This window comes from Heptranchias perlo, chromosome 2 (genome assembly GCF_035084215.1).
Source record: "Heptranchias perlo isolate sHepPer1 chromosome 2, sHepPer1.hap1, whole genome shotgun sequence".
Taxonomy (NCBI): Eukaryota; Metazoa; Chordata; class Chondrichthyes; order Hexanchiformes; family Hexanchidae; genus Heptranchias; species Heptranchias perlo.
Window position 1 is genome coordinate 164,402,015 of NC_090326.1, and position 20,704 is coordinate 164,422,718.

The 20,704-nt window shown below is 44.2% G+C and overlaps 1 protein-coding gene across 1 annotated transcript in view; it reads right to left on the bottom strand.

Moving 5' to 3' along the window:
• Window positions 1-5,513: 5,513 nt before the first annotated feature.
• Window positions 5,514-20,704, bottom strand: part of LOC137299725 (myosin-7B-like) — a 175,898-nt gene continuing 160,707 nt past the window's right edge. The window contains exons 40-42 of the mRNA XM_067968664.1: window positions 14,285-14,380; window positions 7,594-7,743; window positions 5,514-5,671 (exon numbers count right to left, since the gene is read on the bottom strand). Of these exons, the coding sequence (XP_067824765.1) occupies window positions 7,609-7,743; window positions 14,285-14,380 (231 nt within the window). The 3' untranslated portion in view covers window positions 5,514-5,671; window positions 7,594-7,608. The remainder of the gene's footprint in view (window positions 5,672-7,593; window positions 7,744-14,284; window positions 14,381-20,704) is intronic.

Genomic DNA, 20,704 nt, shown 5'->3' on the forward strand with positions numbered 1-20,704 from the left:
CAAGGGTCAGGGATGTATCGGAGCGGCTGCAGGACATTCTGGAGGGGGAGGGTGAACAGCCAGTTGTCGTGGTGCATATAGGTACCAACGATATAGGTAAAAAACGGGATGAGGTCCTACAAGCTGAATTTAGGGAGTTAGGAGTTAAACTAAAAAGTAGGACCTCAAAGGTAGTAATCTCAGGATTGCTACCAGTGCCACGGGCGAGTCAGAGAAGGAATGACAGGATAGCTAGGATGAATACGTGGCTTGAGAGATGGTGCAAGAGGGAGGGATTCAAATTCCTGGGCCATTGGAACCGGTTCTGGGGGAGGTGGGACCAGTACAAATTGGACGGTCTGCATCTGGGCAGGACTGGAACCAATGTCCTGGGGGGAGTGTTTGCTAGTGCTGTTGGGGAGGGTTTAAACTAATGTGGCAGGGGGATGGGAACCGATGCAGGAAGTCAGTGGGAAGTAAAGTGGTGACAGAAACAAAAGGCAGTAAGGGAGAGTGTACAAAACATGACCGGACAGATGGTCTGAGAAAGCAGGGCAAAGACCAAGGGAAGTCTAGATTAAACTGCATTTATTTCAATGCAAGAAGTCTGATGGGCAAGGCAGATGAACTCAGGGCATGGATGGGTACATGGGACTGGGATGTTATAGCTATTACTGAAACATGGCTAAGGGAGGGGCAGGACTGGCAGCTCAATGTTCCAGGGTACAGACGCTATAGGAAAGATAGAGCAGGAAGTAAGAGAGGAGGGGGAGTTGCGTTCTTGATTAGGGAGAACATCACGGCAGTCGTGAGAGGGGATATATCCGAGGGGTCGCCCACTAAGTCTATATGGGTAGAACTGAAAAATAAGAAGGGAGAGATCACTTTGATAGGATTGTACTACAGACCCCCAAATAGTCAACGGGAAATTGAGGAGCAAATATGTAAGGAGATTACAGACAGCTGCAAGAAAAATAGGGTGGTAATAGTAGGGGACTTTAACTTTCCCAACATTGACTGGGACAGCCATAGCATTAGGGGCTTGGATGGAGAGAAATTTGTTGAGTGTATTCAGGAGGAATTTCTCATTCAGTATGTGGATGGCCCGACTAGAGAGGGGGCAAAACTTGACCTCCTCTTGGGAAATAAGGAAGGGCAGGTGACAGAAGTGTTAGTGAGGGATCACTTTGGGACCAGTGATCATAATTCCATTAGTTTTAAGATAGCTATGGAGAATGATAGGTCTGGCCCAAAAGTTAAAATTCTAAATTGGGGAAAGGCCAAATTTGATGGTATTAGACAGGAACTTTCAGAAGTTGATTGGGAGAGTCTGTTGGCAGGCAAAGGGACGTCTGATAAGTGGGAGGCTTTCAAAAGTGTGTTAACCAGGGTTCAGGGTAAGCACATTCCTTATAAAGTGAAGGGCAAGGCTGGTAGAAGTAGGGAACCTTGGATGACTCGGGAGATTGAGGCCCTAGTCAAAAAGAAGAAGGAGGCATATGACATGCATTGGCAGCTGGGATCAAGTGGATCCCTTGAAGAGTATAGAGATTGCCGGAGTAGAGTTAAGAGAGAAATCAGGAGGGCAAAAAGGGGACATGAGATTGCTTTGGCAGATAAGGCAAAGGAGAATCCAAAGAGCTTCTACAAATACATAAAGGGCAAAAGAGTAACTAGGGAGAGAGTAGGGCCTCTTAAGGATCAACAAGGTCATCTATGTGCGGAACCACAAGAGATGGGTGAGATCCTAAATGAATATTTCACATCGGTATTTACGGTTGAGAAAGGCATGGATGTTAGGGAACTTGGGGAAATAAATAGTGATGTCTTGAGGAGTGTACATATTACAGAGAGGGAGGTGCTGGAAGTCTTAACGCGCATCAAGGTGGATAAATCTCCGGGACCTGATGAAATGTATCCCAGGATGTTATGGGAGGTTAGGGAGGAAATTGCGGGTCCCCTAGCAGAGATATTTGAATCATCGACAGCTACAGGTGAGGTGCTTGAAGATTGGAGGGTAGCAAATGTTGTGCCTTTGTTTAAGAAGGGCGGCAGGGAAAAGCCTGGGAACTACAGACCCATGAGCCTGACATCTGTAGTGGGTAAGTTGTTAGAGGGTATTCTGAGGGACAGGATCTACAGGCATTTGGAGAGGCAGGGACTGATTAGGAACAGTCAGCATAGTTTTGTGAGAGGAAAATCATGTCTCACGAATTTGATTGAGTTTTATGAAGGGGTAACCAAGAAGATAGATGAGGGCTGTGCAGTAGACGTGGTCTACATGCACTTTAGCAAAGCCTTTGACAAGGTACCGCATGGTAGGTTGTTACATAAGGTTAAATCTCACGGGATCCAAGGTGAGGTAGCCAATTGGATACAAAATTGGATTGACGACAGAAGACAGAGGGTGGTTGTAGAGGGTTGTTTTTCAAACTGGAGGCCTGTGACCAGCGGTGTGCCTCAGGGATCGGTGCTGGGTCCGCTGTTATTTGTTATTTATATTAATGATTTGGATGAGAATTTAGGAGGCATGGTTAGTAAGTTTGCAGATGACACCAAGATTGGTGGCATTGTGGACAGTGAAGAAGGTTATCTAGGATTGCAACTGGATCTTGATCAATTGGGCCAGTGGGCCAATGAATGGCAGATGGAGTTTAATTTAGATAAATGTGAGGTGATGCATTTTGGTAGATCGAATCGGGCTAGGACCTACTCCGTTAATGGTAGGGCGTTGGGGAGAGTTATAGAACAAAGAGATCTCGGAGTACAGGTTCATAGCTCCTTGAAAGTGGAGTCACAGGTGGATAGGGTGGTGAAGAAGGCATTCAGCATGCTTAGTTTCATTGGTCAGAACACTGAATACAGGAGTTGGGATGTCTTGTTGAAGTTGTACAAGACATTAGTTAGGCCACACTTGGAATACTGTGTACAGTTCTGGTCACCCTATTATAGAAAGGATATTATTAAACTAGAAAGAGTGCAGAAAAGATTTACTAGGATGCTACCGGGACTTGTTGGTTTGACTTATAGGGAGAGGTTGGATTGACTGAGACTTTTTTCCCTGGAGAGTAGGAGGTTTAGGGGTGATCTTATAGAAGTCTATAAAATAATGAGGGGCATAGATAAGGTAGATAGTCAAAATCTTTTCCCAAAGGTAGGAGAGTCTATAACGAGGGGGCATAGATTTAAGGTGAGAGGGGAGAGATACAAAAGGGTCCAGAGGGGCAATTTTTTCACTCAAAGGGTGGTGAGTGTCTGGAACGAGCTGCCAGAGGCAGTAGTAGAGGCGGGTACAATTTTGTCTTTTAAAAAGTATTTGGACAGTTACATGGGTAAGATGGGTATAGAGGGATATGGGCCAAGTGCAGGCAATTGGGACTAGCTTAGTGGTATAAACTGGGCGACATGGACATGTTGGGCCGAAGGGCCTGTTTCCATGTTGTAAACTTCTATGATTCTATGATTCTATCCTTTGTCTCAATCCATATGGATACTGTTTGTACCTTAATGTTACTTATGTCCCTTTTTTCTATGGCCATTACGTTGTTTCTAATTAGTACAGCTACTCCACCCCCCTTCCTTCCCTTTCATTTCTAAATACATTGGGGCAGAACTTACTCAGCTTGCGTGCCGTTCCTCAGTGACGTCCTGTCCAACCGCCGTGAAATCCATCGGAGCAAGTTCGCGAATGCGCACGTGCACATTAAAACCCTGAAGTCGCGAACGTGCTCTGATTGGTTCACCGGCCCATTGACAGTTACGAATTAAAGGGCCACCTACGCTACAATTAATACAATCACCAAACAATCATAAACTTATCCCTCTGCCCATCTGGAATGAAAATACTTACACCACAAGAAGGTACGCGTGAAAATACCAGCCCTACACTACTTTTTAAAAGCGCGATGATTTATAATGACTGTAAAACATCAAAAAATTAAATTTTAAAAATGTGGAATGTCGAAATATTATTTTAATTTTTTTGATCATTAAAAAAATTTATTAAAAAAACCTAACTTTTAATTTATGTATGTTTCAGTACATTATAAATCATTTCCTTGCCTTTTTATAATAAGGTATGTTATGTTAAATTTTTATTTAGACTAACATAGGGACGACCACTTTAAATGAATGAGTATTACTTGCCTGCCTGTGGGCGGGGCTTGCGTTCCCACAGTCTTTGCATGCGCTGATCTCTGAGCGGGCGTGGCCTGCGCTGATCTCTGAGCGGGCGTGGCCTGCGCTGATCTCGGAGCGGGCGTGGCCTGCGCAGATCTCGGAGCGGGCGTGGCCTGCGCTGATCTCTGAACGGGCGTGGCCTGCGCTGATCCTGGAGCGGGCGTGGCCTGCGCTGATCTCGGAGCGGGCGTGGCCTGCGCTGATCTCGGAGCGGGCGTGGCCTGCGCTGATCTCGGAGCGGGCGTGGCCTGCGCTGATCTCGGAGCGGGCGTGGCCTGCGCTGATCTCGGAGCGGGCGTGGCCTGCGCTGATCTCGGAGCGGGCGTGGCCTGCGCTGATCTCGGAGCACACCACTGGAGAAGATTTCAAAATTCACCAAATGGACGTCGTGGCCTACGGAGTGAGTACATTCGTACTTTTTATCCGCAGGCTGTGCAGAGAGCCTTGCCACACCGGTCAGAGCAAGTTCGGGCCCATTATATCCTGCAATATTTAACTGCCAGTCCTGTTCCTTATGTCACCATGTTTCAGTTATCCCTGCCACATCTGGCCCCTCTCAGGGGAACTGGAGGCAATAATTCACAGTTTTGTTTCGGATGCTGTGCACATTTCCAGCAACATTCTGCGAGCACATATAGTCAACGATGTGCAAGGAGGAACTTGCATTTATAAAGTGGCTTTCTTGTCCTCAGGACGTCCCAAACTACTTCACAGACAATGAATCACTTTGAAGCGCAATCACTGTTGTTAATGTAGGTAAATACTGCAGTCAATCTGGAAGTGATCAGTTAATCTGTTTGGTGATGCTGGTTGAGTGGTAAATATTGACCAGGATACTGAGAGAACTCTCCTGCTGCTCTTCAAACAGTGCCATCTTTTATATCTACCTCAGCTGGCAGATGGGGACCTTGATTAAACATCTTATCTGAAAGACAGCATCTGCGACAATGCAGGGCTCCCTTGGTAGTGCACTGAAGTGTCAGTCTGGGCTATGAGCTCAAGTCCTCCAGCGGGACTTGAACCCACAACCTTTAGACTCAGAGAGGAGAGAGCTACTACTGAGTCACAGTTGACACGTGTATGTTTCTGTGTTTTCTTGATTGAGCAGAGATCCATGAAATATTAAAATGGTGCAGTGATGGAGTGGGGGTTTTACACTACTGAGAGCACACAGCAGGGAAGAGAAGCAATGACATTCTCCTTTCCCCCGGGAGTTGATATCAGCATACAGTGTTACAAGTGTCAAAAGAGCCAACATTTTCTTCATCTCTTTCAACTCTAATAAAGATTTTCTGTTTAATTGTTCAATTACATAAAATAACTCTTTCAATATAATGGCAAAAACCTGGGCCCCACTCCTCTCCCATAATCTATGATTCTAAGCGTGGGAATAACCTCTTCAGCAATGTGTCCATGACTGTTGCAGTCTAAGCCAGTGGGTCAGGGCAAGCGGGGAAATTTCACGGCAGCTCCTAACCAGTCGGGTCATCTTGCGTTCCCGTCGGTCGCTGCCCTAGAAGTGATGATAAGAAAATGAATAGCAAAAAAAAATTATTCGCTATCTGCCACCATTTTGGCCCAGCAACCTATAATCCTTAAATATTCTGGCTGCATAGTTCCTCAATGTTTGCGCTGCTTCCTATTTTGGTATCAAGTGGAAGCCAATATCCAAGTCATTAAAGCTACTTTTATTTTAAAATGTTGCATAGGATACAAACTTCCTGTCCACAAACCTTACTTCCTGTTGTCACGATTTTTAGTTATACTTTTGTCAACATTTACCACTGTAATTTGCTATGGCAACATTTCCCATTCAAATTTTCTATGTCAACTGTCACAATTTAGTGGCAGGCTCTGACCATTAGGTGGTTCTGTGGAGTGAGTTTCTGAAGTCTCCCAACTCTGTTGCCAACTTAGAAATTTTAAAAAAAGCTTCTATTCATCAACTGACCAACCTTTCCCCATGCTGCCAAACCCCAGGACTTATGCAGTGTCGCTAAACCGTACAGTCCTTACTCAGTTCTGCTAAATGCCACTTAATACTTCAAACCTGGTACGTGTTATCTATCATCTTGCTTTGTATCCTTGGTTTTAAAAAGATAACAGCAGTACAAATATAACATAATCTGAACTGGTTGATGTAAGACAGTTTGACGAGCTAAATTTGGACATCATTCTCTCTTAGACGGTAAACCCCAGATGATTCCTTGATGAGGGGGTTAAGGATTTGTCCGGTGCCCGTAATAAATATTCGTGCCAGGGTGCTGGTTCCAGTGTTCTTACATAACCTCATTCCAGTCTGAAAAGTTCCCATTTTTCGCTACACTCTGCTCAGTCAATTTTTTATCCCACTATTTTGAAACTTCTTACCTTTGTTCCATATTGGTGATCAGTAACTATGATACCGGGGCTAAATGGGTTAAACTAGAAGAACAGGTTCCATAGACTAGTCTTACATTCCCTCAAGTTTAGAAGATTAAGGGGTGATCTAATTGAGGTGTTTAAGATGATTAAAGGATTTGATAGGGTAGATAGAAAATATTTCCTCTGGTGGGGGAGTCCAGAACGAGGGGGCATCGTCTTAAAATTAGAGCTAGGCCATTCAGGGGTGATTTCAGGAAGCACTTCTTCACACAACTGAGATTGATAAATTTTTGTCAGGCAAGGGTATTAAGGGATATGGAACCAAGGCAAGTAAATGGAGTTAAGATACAGATCAGCCATGATCTGATTGAATGGCGGAGCAGGTTTGAGGGGCTGAATGGCCTACTCCTGTTCCTGTGTTCCTAACCTCATGAAATGATTTCTAAAATGCTGGTAATGTCTTTCAAGAATAGTTGTTCTATGTAAAGTATCCAGGGAAATTTGATTGGTTCTATATTGTTCTTTACTGAGATTTTGTTTTTGCTGATGATTTGTCAGACTCCCATTTATTTCAGTGGATGCTACGGGGGAGTGTAAACCTCATCCCCGGAATTTCTGACCCCAGCGGGAGCGTAGCAGGAAATCAATTTCCACGTGGATAAAACCCATTCGAAGGCCTGCTGGACCCACTTCTGCCAGAGATTTCGACCTGGCACCACCTTGTTGGGTGGATCAGACGGAACTTCCCTGACATCATTCCATCCCTCCTCCCTCTACTGGTGCCGTCACCATGGGAGGGGTGAAGGTCTCCCCTCTCCCATCAGAGTTTTGACTCGGGGGTGGGGTGGGGTGGGGAGGGGCAAGAGACCAGGCGGAACCTGGTTCCACCAAATTCCTCCCTTGGATTGCAAAATTTGTGCTATAAAAGCACGGGAATTTCTAGCCTCCTGTATCTATTGTTACCTTATAATATGCTCCTATCTGGGTGTTACTCTCTGTGTAATATTTATAAGAGTGTTATGCCACTATAGAGCAAAAGGCTGTTTTATAAATGAGGAATCTGATGTCCACCTGTCAATTCTTCATCTATCCACAGAGCTGCTTTGAAGTTGGCCGCAGTTTGGTCACTTGAGTTTCTGCTGCATCCGCTCGCTCCTCTGCATCTTGCAGTTCATGCCGTATCTTCCGGAACTTTGAAAGGTTGGTGTTGGCCTGTTCCTCCTGCAGTCAGGAAAACACACAACTCATGTAGTGATCTATTCACGTTGATTAGCCATACAGCTCGCTGCACACTCAGGACATGGTCACCAGATCCGTGCTGGTATACTGCACTCTCAATATGTGCACACTCAATATATGACATTCACACTGGCTACACCTCACTGAACACACCTCGTGTACACATTACACCATCTGCTGCACACATATGCTGTGTGCTTACTGAATACATATATATTAATGGTCCAAAATTGGGTCTTAAATTTAAATAAAGCCAATTCCGTAGGTATGAGGGGCGAGTTGGCTAAGGTAGATTGGGAAATTAAAAGATATGACAGTAGATAAGCAATGGCACACATTTAAAGAAATAATTCATAATTCTCAACGAATATACATTCCCTTGAGGAATAAAAACTCCACGGGAAAAATTATCCCAACCGTGGTTAACTAGGGAAGTTAAGGATAGTATAAGATTAAAAGAAGAGGCCTAAGAAAAGGACAAAGACAGGGCAGGAGATAAAGTTTTCAATTGGGGAAAGGCCAATTTTACTAAACTGAGAAGTGATTTAGCAGAAGTAAACCGGAAACAGCTACTTGAAGGTAAATCAGTGTCAGAGCAGTGGGAGGCATTCAAGGGGGTGATTCAAGGGGTTTAGAGTAAACATGTTCCCACAAAGAAAAAGGGAGGGACTGTCAAATCTAGAGCCCCCTGGATGACAAGAAGCATTCAGGGTAAGATAAGGCAGAAAAAGAAAGCCTATGATAGACACCGGGAACTCAATACTACTGAAAGCTTAGAGAAGTATACAAAGTGCAGGGGTGAAGTTAAAAAGGAAATTAGGAAAGCAAAGAGCGGGCATGAAAAAATATTAGCAGGTAAAATCAAAGAAACCCAAAGATGTTTTATAAATACATTAAGAGTAAGAGGATAACTAAGGAAAGAGTAGGGCCCATCAGAGACCAAAGAGGTAAACTATGTGTGGAGATGGAAGATGTGGGTATGGTTCTTAATGAATACTTTGCATCTGTCTTCACAAAGCAGAGGGATGATACAGGGATTGAAGTTAAGGAGGAGGAGTGTGAATATTGGATGGGATAAACATAGTGAGAGAGGAAGTATTAAGGGGATTAGCATCTTTGAAAGTGGATAAATCATCAGGGCCGGATGAAATGTATCCCAGGATATTAAAAGAAGCAAGGGAGGAAATAGCGGAGGCTTTAACAACCATTTTCCAAACTTCACAGGATACAGGCATGGTGCCGGAGGATTGGAGGACTGCTAACGTTCTACCGTTGTTTAAAAAGGGAGTGAAGGATAGTCTGAGTTAACACAGGCCAGTCAGTCTAACCTCGGTGGTGGGCAAATTATTGGAATCAATTCTGAGGGACAGGATAAACCGTCACTTAGAAAGGCACGGAGTAATCACGGACAGTCAGCGTGGATTTGTTAAGGGGAGGTCGTGTCTGACTAACTTGAATAATTTTTCGAGGAGGTGACAAGGAGGATCGATGAGGGTAGTGCAATTGATGTAGTCTACATGGATTTTAGCAAGGCTTTTGACAAGGTCCCACATGGCTGATTGGTCAAAAAAGTAAAAGTCCATGAGATCCAAGGGAATGTGGCAAATTGGATCCAAAATTAGCTCAGTTGCAGGAAGCAAAGGGTAATGGTCGATGGGTGTTTTTGCGACTGGAAGGCTGATTCCAGTGGGGTTCCGCAGGGCTCGGTACTAGGTCCTTTGCTTTTTGTGGTATATATTAACGATTTGGACTTAAACGTAGGGGGCATGATTAAGAAATTTGCGGATGATACAAAGATAGGCCGTGTGGTTCATAGTGAGGAGGAAAGCTGTAGACAGCAGGAAGATATCAATGGACTAATCAGATGGGCAGAAAAGTGGCAAATGGAGTTCAATCCGGAGAAGTGTGAGGTAATGCATTTGGGGAGAGCAAACAAGGCAAGGGAATACACAATAAATGGGAGGATACTGAGAGGTGTAGAGGAAGTGAGGGACCTTGGAGTGCATGTCCACAGTTCCCTGAAGGTAGCAGGACAGGTAGATAAAATGGTTAAGAAGGCATATGGAATGCTTTCCTTTATTAGCCGAGGCATAGAATATAAAAGCAGGGCTGTTATGCTGGAACTGTATAAAACACTAGTTAGGCCACAGCTTGAGTACTACATACAGTTCTGGTCACCACATTACAGGAAGGATGTAATTGCACTAGAGAGGGTGCAGAGGAGATTTACGAGGATGTTGCCAGGACTGGAGAATTTTAGCTATGATGACGGATTGGATAGGCTGGGGTTGTTTTCCTTGGAACAAAGGAGGTTGAGGGGTGATTTGATTGAGGTGTACAAAATTATGAGGGGCCTAGATAGAGTGGATAGGGAGGACCTATTTCTCTTAGTGGAGGGGTCAATAATCAGGGGGCATAGATTTAAAGTGATTGGTGGAAAGATTAGAGCGGAAACGAGGAAATATTTTTACATCCAGAGGGTGGTGGGGGTCTGGAACTCACTGCCTGAGAGGGTGGTAGAGGCAGAAACCCTCAACTCATTTAAAAAATACCTGGATGTGCACCTGAAGAGCCGAGACCTGCAGGGCTACGGACCAAATGTGGGAAAGTGGGATTAGGCTGGGTGGCTCATTTATCAGCCGACGCGGAAAAAATGGGCCGAATGGCCTCCTTCTGTGCCGTAAATTTTCTATGATTCTATAATGTTGCCAAGAAGAGTAGTAAGGCTGAGGATTGGGAAGGTTTTAGAAATCAGCAAAGGATGACCAAAAAATTGGTAATTGTAAACAATTTTACAACACCAAGTTATAGTCCAGCAATTTTATTTTAAATTCACAAGCTTTCGGAGGCTTCCTCCTTCATCAGGTGAACGATGTGAAAATGAAATCCTCGAGATGAAATCGCATTTATAATTCACAGAACAATGCTTGGTGAGTACAGACAGTTTTTTCAACTGCCCGTTGCCAAGGCAATCAGTGTGCAGACAGACAGGTGTTACCTGCCAGGTCTCACAGAATATACAAATCACCAAAAAAAACCAACAACTCGAGGATTTCATTTTCACATCGTTCACCTGAGGAAGGAGGAAGCCTCCGAAAGCTTGTGAATTTAAAATAAAATTGCTGGACTATAACTTGGTGTTGTAAAATTGTTTACAATTGTCAACCCCAGTCCATCACCGGCATCTCCACATCAAAAAATTGGTAGTGGGAGAAAATTGAATGAGAGTAAACCAGCAAGAAATATAAAAACAGATTGTAAAAAGTATGTAAGAAGAAAGAGATTAGGAAAAGTAAATGTGGATCACTTAGAGGCTGAGACAGGAGAAATTATAATGAGGAATAAGGAAATGGCAGAGACGTTAAACAAATATTTTGTGTCTGTCTTCACATTAGATGATATAAAAAACACACCGGAAATAGTGGGGAACCAAGGGTCTAATGAGAGTGAGGAACTTAAAGTAATTAAGATTAGTAAAGAAAATGTACTGGAGAAATTAATGGGACTAAACGCTGATAAATCCCCTGGACCCGATGGCCTACATCCCAGGGTTCTAAAAGAGGTGGCTGCAGAGATAGTGGACGCATTGGTTTTGATCTTCCAGAATTCCCTAGATTCTAGAATGGTCCCTGTGGATTGGAAGGTAGCAAATGTAACCCCACTATTCAAGAAAGGAGGGAGAGAGAAAACAGGGAACTACAGGCCAGTTAGCCTGACATCAGTCATCGGGAAAATGCTAGAATCCATTATTAAAGACGTAATAACAGTGCACTTAGAAAATCATAATATGATTAGGCAGAGTCAACATGGTTTTATGAAAGGGAAATCATGTTTGGCAAATTTATTAGAGTTTTTTTGAGGATGTAACTAGCAGGGTAGATAAAGGGGAACCAGTGGATGTCGTATATTTGAATTTTCAAAAGGCATTCGATAAGGTGCCACACAAAAGGTGGTTACACAAGATAAGGGCTCATGGGATTGGGGGTAATATATTAACATGGATAAAGGATTGGTTAAAGGACAGAAAACAGGGAGTAGGAATAAATAAATTCTCAGGTTGGCAGGTTGTAACTAGTGGGGTGCTGCAAATACCAGTGCTTGGGCCTCAGCTATTTACAATCTATTTTAATGACTTAGATGAAGGGACTGAGTGTAATGTATCTAAGTATGCTGACGATACAAAGCTAGGTGGGAAAGTAAGCTGTGAGGAGGATGCAAAGAATATTTCGCATCGGTATTTACCGTTGAGAAAGGCATGGATGTCAGGGAACTTGGGGAAATAAATAGTGATGTCTTGAGGAGTGTACATATTACAGAGAGGGAGGTGCTGGAAGTCTTAACGCGCATCAAGGTAGATAAATCTCTGGGACCTGATGAAATGTATCCTAGGACGTTATGGGAGGTTAGGGAGGAAATTGCGGGTCCCCTAGCAGAGATATTTGAATCATCCACCGCTACAGGTGAGGTGCCTGAAGATTGGAGGGTAGCAAATGTTGTGCCTTTGTTTAAGAAGGGCGGCAGGGAAAAGCCTGGGAACTACAGACCGGTGAGCCTGACATCTGTCGTGGGTAAGTTGTTAGAGGGTATTCTGAGAGACAGGATCTACAGGCATTTGGAGAGACAGGGACTGATTAGGAACAGTCAGCATGGTTTTGTGAGAGGAAAATCATGTCTCACGAATTTGATTGAGTTTTTTGAAGGGGTAACCAAGAAGATAGATGAGGGCTGTGCAGTAGACGTGGTCTACATGGACTTTAGCAAAGCCTTTGACAAGGTACCGCATGGTAGGTTGTTACATAAGGTTAAATCTCACGGGATCCAAGGTGAGGTAGCCAATTGGATACAACATTGGCTTGACGACAGAAGACAGAGGGTGGTTGTAGAGGGTTGTTTTTCAAATTGGAGGCCTGTGACCAGCGGTGTGCCTCAGGGATCGGTGCTGGGTCCGCTGTTATTTGTTATTTATATTAATGATTTGGATGAGAATTTAGGAGGCATGGTTAGTAAGTTTGCAGATGACACCAAGATTGGTGGCATTGTGGACAGTGAAGAAGGTTATCTCGGATTGCAACGGGATCTTGATAAATTGGGCCAGTGGGCCGATGAATGGCAGATGGAGTTCAATTTAGATAAATGTAAGGTGATGCATTTTGGGAGATCGAATCGGGCCAGGACCTACTCCGTTAATGGTAGGGCGTTGGGGAGAGTTATAGAACAAAGAGATCTGGGAGTACAGGTTCATAGCTCCTTGAAAGTGGAGTCACAGGTGGATAGGGTGGTGAAGAAGGCATTCAGCTTGCTTGGTTTCATTGGTCAGAACATTGAATACAGGAGTTGGGATGTCTTGTTGAAGTTGTACAAGACATTAGTTAGGCCACACTTGGAATACTGTGTACAGTTCTGGTCACCCTATTATAGAAAGGATATTATTAAACTAGAAAGAGTGGAGAAAAGATTTACTAGGATGCTACCGGGACTTGATGGTTTGACTTATAGGGAGAGGTTAGACAGACTGGGACTTTTTTCCCTGGAGAGTAGGAGGTTGAGGGGTGATCTTATACAAGTCTATAAAATAATGAGAGGCATAGATAAGGTAGATAGTCAAAATCTTTTCCCAAAGGTAGGGGAGTCTATAACGAGGGGACATAGAGTTAAGGTGAGAGGGGAGAGATACAAAAGGGTCCAGAGGGACAATTTTTTTTCACTCAAAGGGTGGTGAGTGTCTGGAACGAGCTGCCAGAGGCAGTAGTAGAGGCGGGTACAATTTTGTCTTTTAAAAAGCATTTGGACAGTTACATGGGTAAGATGGGTATAGAGGGATATGGGCCAAGTGCAGGCAATTGGGACTAGCTTAGTGGTATAAACTGGGCGACATGGACATGTTGGGCCGAAGGGCCTGTTTCCATGTTGTAAACTTCTATGATTCTATGATTCTATGAAAGAGTCTGCAAAGGAATTTAGACAGATTAAGTGAGTGGGCAAGAAGGTGGCAGATAAAGGGGAACCAGTGGATTGGTGGAAGGGTCAAGGACCAGAGGGCACAGATTTAAGGTGATTGGCAAAAGAACCATAGGTGATATGAGGAAAAACTTTTTTACACAGCGGGTGGTTAGGATCTGGAACGCACTGCCCGAGGGGTTGGCGGAGGCAGATTCAATCATGGCCTTCAAAAGGGAACTGGATAAGTACATGAAATGAAAAAATGTGCAGGGCAACAGGGATACGGCAAGGCAGTGGGACCGGCTGGATTGCTCTTGCATAGAGCCAGCACGGACTCAATGGGCCGAAGAGCCTCCTTCCATGCTGTAACCATTCTATGATATCTGACCCAGGAGTGTTTGACACTGATACCAGGAGCAGATGGTCGCAAAATGTTATATTGCCCGACTATAAGACCCCTCATTTTGATAATCACTCCTGTACGGTGAGTCACAACAGCTACTCATCGCTCGGTCAACCTGCATGTAACAGAGGCCCAGTTGTTCAACATCTGCTCAGCCCATCAGTAACGCGCTTTACTCACCGCCTGCTCAGTTTGCAGCTTGTAACTCTTTATCTTCAACTGGAGCTGGTCGATGATATCCTGCAGCTTTTTCAGATTTTTTTGATCTTCTTCAGACTGTTTTAAAATATAATTAAATAAAATATATAAAAAATCAAAAGCAGTTGAAGAATAGCCTCAGCTCATAATTGTGATTTTTTTTGCTGTGAAAATACACAGCACTTTATTGAAGAATGCTCCTCATCCCAAAGTTCAGTCAATACACAGGTGGGACGACAACTTTGGGATCAATAGCACTGTTGGTCTGAATAAATCGGCATGTTCTCCTTTTAAAAATTCCTTTCTATTGAACTTTCTACAGTATACATTATAACAAAAGTAAATGCTCAGAATGCCAGGTATTCTCACTAACAGAGGATGCACACCTAGAGACGATAAGGATATTAGGTATTATGGAATGGAAGAAGGTCGTTCGGCCCATCAAGCTCACAAAGACCCTGTACAATCTATCCTAACATGGACTGAAACCACCAGATCTACAATCTATCCTAACATGGACTGAAACCACCAGATCTACAATCTATCCTAACATGGACTGAAACCACCAGATCTACAATCTATCCTAACATGGACTGAAACCACCAGATCTACAATCTATCCTAACATGGACTGAAACCACCAGATCTACAATCTATCCTAACATGGACTGAAACCACCAGATCTACAATCTATCCTAACATGGACTGAAACCACCAGATCTACAATCTATCCTAACATGGACTGAAACCACCAGATCTACAATCTATCCTAACATGGACTGAAACCACCAGATCTACAATCTATCCTGATATGGACTGAAACCACCAGATCTACAATCTATCCTAATTGCAGTTCCAGAACTAGCCGCGCCCCTAGCCAAGCTGTTCCAGTACAGCTACAACACTGGCATCTATGTGGAAAATTGCCCAGGTATGTCCTGTCCACAAAAATGCTGGACAAATCCAATCCGGCCAATTACCGCCCCATCAGCCTACTCTCAATCATCAGCAAAATGATGGAAGGTGTCGTCGACAGTGCTATCAAGCAGCACTTACTCACCAATAACCTGCTCACCGATGCTCAGTTTGGGTTCCGCCAGGACCACTCGGCTCCAGACCTCATTACAGCCTTGGTCCAAACATGGACAAAAGAGCTGAATTCCAGAGGTGAGGTGAGAGTGACTGCCCTTGACATCAAGGCAGCATTTGACCGAGTGTGGCACCAAGGAGCCCTAGTAAAATTGAATGGGAATGGGAATCAGGGGAAAACTCTCCAGTGGCTGGAGTCATACCTAGCACAAAGGAAGATGGTAGTGGTTGTTGGAGGCCAATCATCTCAGCCCCAGGACATTGCTGCAGGAATTCCTCAGGTCAGTGTCCAGGCTCAACCATCTTCAGCTGCTTCATCAATAAGGTCAGAAATGGGGATGTTCGCTGATGATTGCACAGTGTTCGTTTCCATTCGCAACCCCTCAGATAATGAAGCAGTCCGTGCCCGCATGCAGCAAGACCTGGACAACATCCAGGCTTGGGCTCATAAGTGGCAAGTAACATTCGCGCCAGACAAGTGCCAGGCAATGACCATCTCAAACAAGAGAGAGTCTAACCACCTCCCCTTGACATTCAACGGCATTACCATCGCCGAATCCCCCACCATCAACCTCCTGTGGGTCACCATTGACCAGAAACTTAACTGGACCAGCCATATAAATACTGTGGCTACAAGAGCAGGTCAGAGGCTGGGTATTCTACGGCGAGTGACTCACCTCCTGACTCCCCAAAGTCTTTCCACCATCTTGAAGGCACAAGTCAGGAGTGTGATGGAATACTCTCCACTTGCCTGGATGAGTGCAGCTCCAACAACACTCAAGAAGCTCGACACCATCCAGGACAAAGCAGCCCACTTGATTGGCACCCCATCCACCACCCTAAACATTCACTCCCTTCACCACCGGCGCACTGTGGCTGCAGTGTGTACCATCCACAGGATGCACTGCAGCAACTCGCCAAGGCTTCTTCGACAGCACCTCCCAAACCCCCGACCTCTACCACCTAGAAGGACAAGGGCAGCAGGCACATGGGAACAACACCACCTGCACGTTCCCCTCCAAGTCACACACCATCCCGACTTGGAAATATATCACCATTCCTTCATCGTCGCAGGGTCAAAATCCTGGAACTCTCTTCCTAACAGCACTGTGGGAGAACCTTCACCACACGGACTGCAGCGGTTCAAGAAGGCGGCTCACCACCACCTTCTCAAGGGCATTTAGGGATGGGCAATAAATGCTGGCCTCGCCAGTGACGCCCACATCTTATGAACAAATAAAAAAAAATGGACTGAAACCATCAGACATTCTACAATCAAGGACTGTGTAGCACCAGCGTTCTGGCCATTTTTATGAATCATATTTTAATTCCAATACCCCCAAGAAAGACTGTACGGTTTGGCAAGCTTGTGGGAGTGGCTTAGAGAACAGGATTGACTGGCAGGAGTTTCGAGCCAGGCTAACCTGACTAAGGTGCATTCATATGCAAACGGACATTTCACACTGACAGCTTGGGTGGAAGGGAACCCAGGCCAATTGACGTCATCACCATTTAACATGAGCACTGGGAGCAGTAACCCGAGAGGTAACTCACAGACACTCAGTCCCAACCCAAACTGGTGGAAGGCAGGAGATGGCCGGGCCATTGTCTTCCAGGAGAAAAGCCAGTTAAGCAAGATCGGTTTGAGATCGAAACCCATGACCTGCTAATGGGGGCCAACAACTCAGGAAACAACAGACACCCAGTAATCAGCACCCATTGTCTCTCCAGGTGCAAGGCCTGGGAGCGGGAAAATTAAATAGCATTTTTCACAAAGATTTCAAAGGTTATGAGTCACTCCAGGTCACGGGGGGGGGGGTCCAGACAGATCACCTGAGTCAATACATTGATCAGTATTGGCGGGAGAAAAGGTGATGGGTTTTGGGGATATAAGGAGCCGTTTGGCAACGGTTCCTGGCTTGGCTCTGCTCTCTGCTCTGCTCTCTGCTCTCTGCTCTCTTCTCCTCGGCATCAATCTACAACGAGTCCCCCGAGTGGGGCTCGGCTCAATTCAACGGAACACCACCAGAAGCTGAGCGCTGCTCTTCATCCCTCATTAACGGACCTCGATTCAAACTGGAACTTGGATACTGCGTCGGAAGTACGGAACCAGGAGCGAAACGTGCAGGAAGAAACTGCAAGCAACAACGAGCAATCGGGGTGAGCATATTGCCTGCGCCTACACATCCACAAGACCACTTAGCTGTGTGAGGAGGTGAATGTAAGTCCTAACCAAACCTTAGAGGGTCTTAGTGCTGGGGGGTCCTGTGTTAGTTTATTTCACGGGGGAGGGGGTTTTCTCTTATTAGGCCGTAGTAATTTAGCACGGTAGGGTTTATTGGACAAGCCAGGGTTGTACTGTTTGTACTGTTTACTGGTGTCATTGTTAATCTTATTAAACACAATACAGTTGAGCCCGAAAGCTTGTGTCCAAGACTGATCGGTCCTTATAATCCCTATAATTCCAGAACTTATAGTAAGAGGTGTGTCTTCGGTACGCCCGGGAAAACCACTTACAACTGAAACTATCAGATCTACAATCTATCTTATCATGGACTGAAACCATCAGATCTACAATCTATCTTATCATGGACTGAAACCATCAGAGATTCTACAATCTATCTTATCATGGACTGAAACCATCAGAGATTCTACAATCTATCTTATCATGGACTGAAACCATCAGAGATTCTACAATCTATCTTATCATGGACTGAAACCATCAGAGATTCTACAATCTATCTTATCATGAACTGAAACCATCAGAGATTCTACAATCTATCTTATCATGGACTGAAACCATCAGAGATTCTACAATCTATCTTATCATGGACTGAAACCATCAGAGATTCTACAATCTATCTTATCATGAACTGAAACCATCAGATCTACAATCTATCTTATCATGGACTGAAACCATCAGAGATTCTACAATCTATCTTATCATGAACTGAAACCATCAGATCTACAATCTATCTTATCATGGACTGAAACCATCAGAGATTCTACAATCTATCTTATCATGGACTGAAACTATCAGAGATTCTACAATCTATCCTAATATAGACTGAAACTATCAGAGATTCTACAATCTATCTTATCATGGACTGAAACCATCAGAGATTCTACAATCTATCTTATCATGGACTGAAACTATCAGAGATTCTACAATCTATCTTATCATGGACTGAAACTATCAGAGATTCTACAATCTATCTTATCATGGACTGAAACTATCAGAGATTCTACAATCTATCTTATGGACTGAATCCTCTATGTGTTAATCTAATGCAGCTTAGTGTAGGAACAGGAAAATCTGCCCCATAATACATTATAAATTATATGGGGAGTACGTACTATACAAACCATAAAATAAATATCTATGTGTAGCACAGTCAGTGTATGTTATGAATGACTACAACAGCAAATTGCACTTCTATAGAGCCTTAATGCACAAGACAAGACATCTTACAGAGAAATAGTAAGAGGGATGGATGCTGAGCCAAGGGAGACAGGTTTTGAGAGGGGAATGAAGACTAAGCTGAAAAGATGGCCTTCGGGGAGGGTTTTAAAGGAGAACAGAGAAGTTGAGAAACAAAGGGATTTAGGGAGGGGGTTTCAGCGAGTCGGGCCAAGGTGACTGAAAGCTCTATCACCAATGGTGGGGCAAAGCGAGGAGAAGCAAACGAAGCCAGAGTCAGAGGACAAATGTATAACTGGAGAAGGTTGCAGAGGTAAGGAGGTGTGAGGCCATAGAGGAATTTGAAGACATAGTCAAGGATTTTAAATTGGATGTATTGAGGATGGGGAGCCAGTGTTGGCCAGCAAGGGCAGGGGGGATGACAGAGTGGGACTTAACGTGGAACACAATACAAGCCGGTGCATTGTGGAGCGCTGGGGTGTGACAATTTGGATTTTGCGTGAGTTGATTTTTTTTTACATATTTCTGCAATGCTAAATTCAGCATAACTTCTCAATAATAATCTAGCAGCCTGGAGCCAGGCTACAACGGTGATTTGAAGCATTAATTAAAAGGAAGATCGTTATGTACAATCACAAACATTTCGGCCTATTGTGAAAAGATGGCTTGTTAAAACACCCAATTGGATTTTCATAATGGGGAGGGGGATAGAGCTTAACTAGATAGAAGCTAACAAGCATTCTATTCCCACGTCAAAGGGTTGACATTCACCTCAGGATAGTAACTGATTGAAAGCACGGTGGACTGAGTTTCCGTTGCATTGACTTAAGGCGAGGGGGTTGGGAGGACTAACAGAGAGTAATTTCGCCCTGATACAGTAGTCTGCAGCATGAAGCTATGTGTGTTTTAAAAGTCTGGACCAACTTAGATTCAAAGCTTAAGCTAGAGAAGCTGAGCCCACATTTAGAGAGTTAGTAATTTGTGCCTTTATTGTTTTCCATAACTGAGAAGCATAGAAATAGTGATTGTTCTCACTGTGAAAATAGTATATTGTTCATTCATGTATTTTATGTAAACAACTCGGTTGATGAGCTGAATCTCTGCCCCATCTCGGTGAAGTGCTATTTCAGTCCTCCTTCCGTGAAGAGAGGAAAATTCAAGTGGCAGCACGAGATACCTTTCAGTTTCCGAGATACAGAGTAAGGGTTCTCTGTTACAATCCCTGGGCCATTCTATCATTTACCTAGATTCGGGCCAAGAAAAGTGCACTCTGGATCGTAAGGGATGTGAGGTCCACTTACAGGAGTGACCGGTAATGCTGAACTTCAGAGAATATCTAGCACAAAAACCTATGGAACTTATGACATCGAACTTATGGAGGGTGGACAGTGGAAGGCCAAGGATACTGTTGGAGTAATTGAGTCTGGAAGTGAGCATAGCGTGGATAATCATGTTTTAGTAGTTCCGGGGTGGGGGGTGGGGGCAGAGATAGGCCATGTTATGGAGATGGAAGTAAGGAGATTCGGTGATGGAGAGGATGTGAGGTATGATGCTTAGCTCAGGATCGAACATGACACTGAAGTTACACACAATTCTCTTCAGCCTAAGGAAGTGGCTGGGACTAGTTCACGGGATAAATGCCGGTAAGGAAGGCCATTTGGCTATTTTAGCTCATCCAATCAAAGAGACTGTACAACTCTCCCATCACTGTTTCTTAAACGATTTCATTCTTTTCCTCTGTTACCCTATCCTACCTAGTTCATTCCAAGTGTCGATCACTCTGTGTGAACAATTTTCTGACATCAGTCCTCAATTTTCTTTTTACTAGTTTAAAACCATGCCCACTGGTCCTAATATGATGGTTTAGTTTGGAGTAGTGCTCTGGGTTTATCT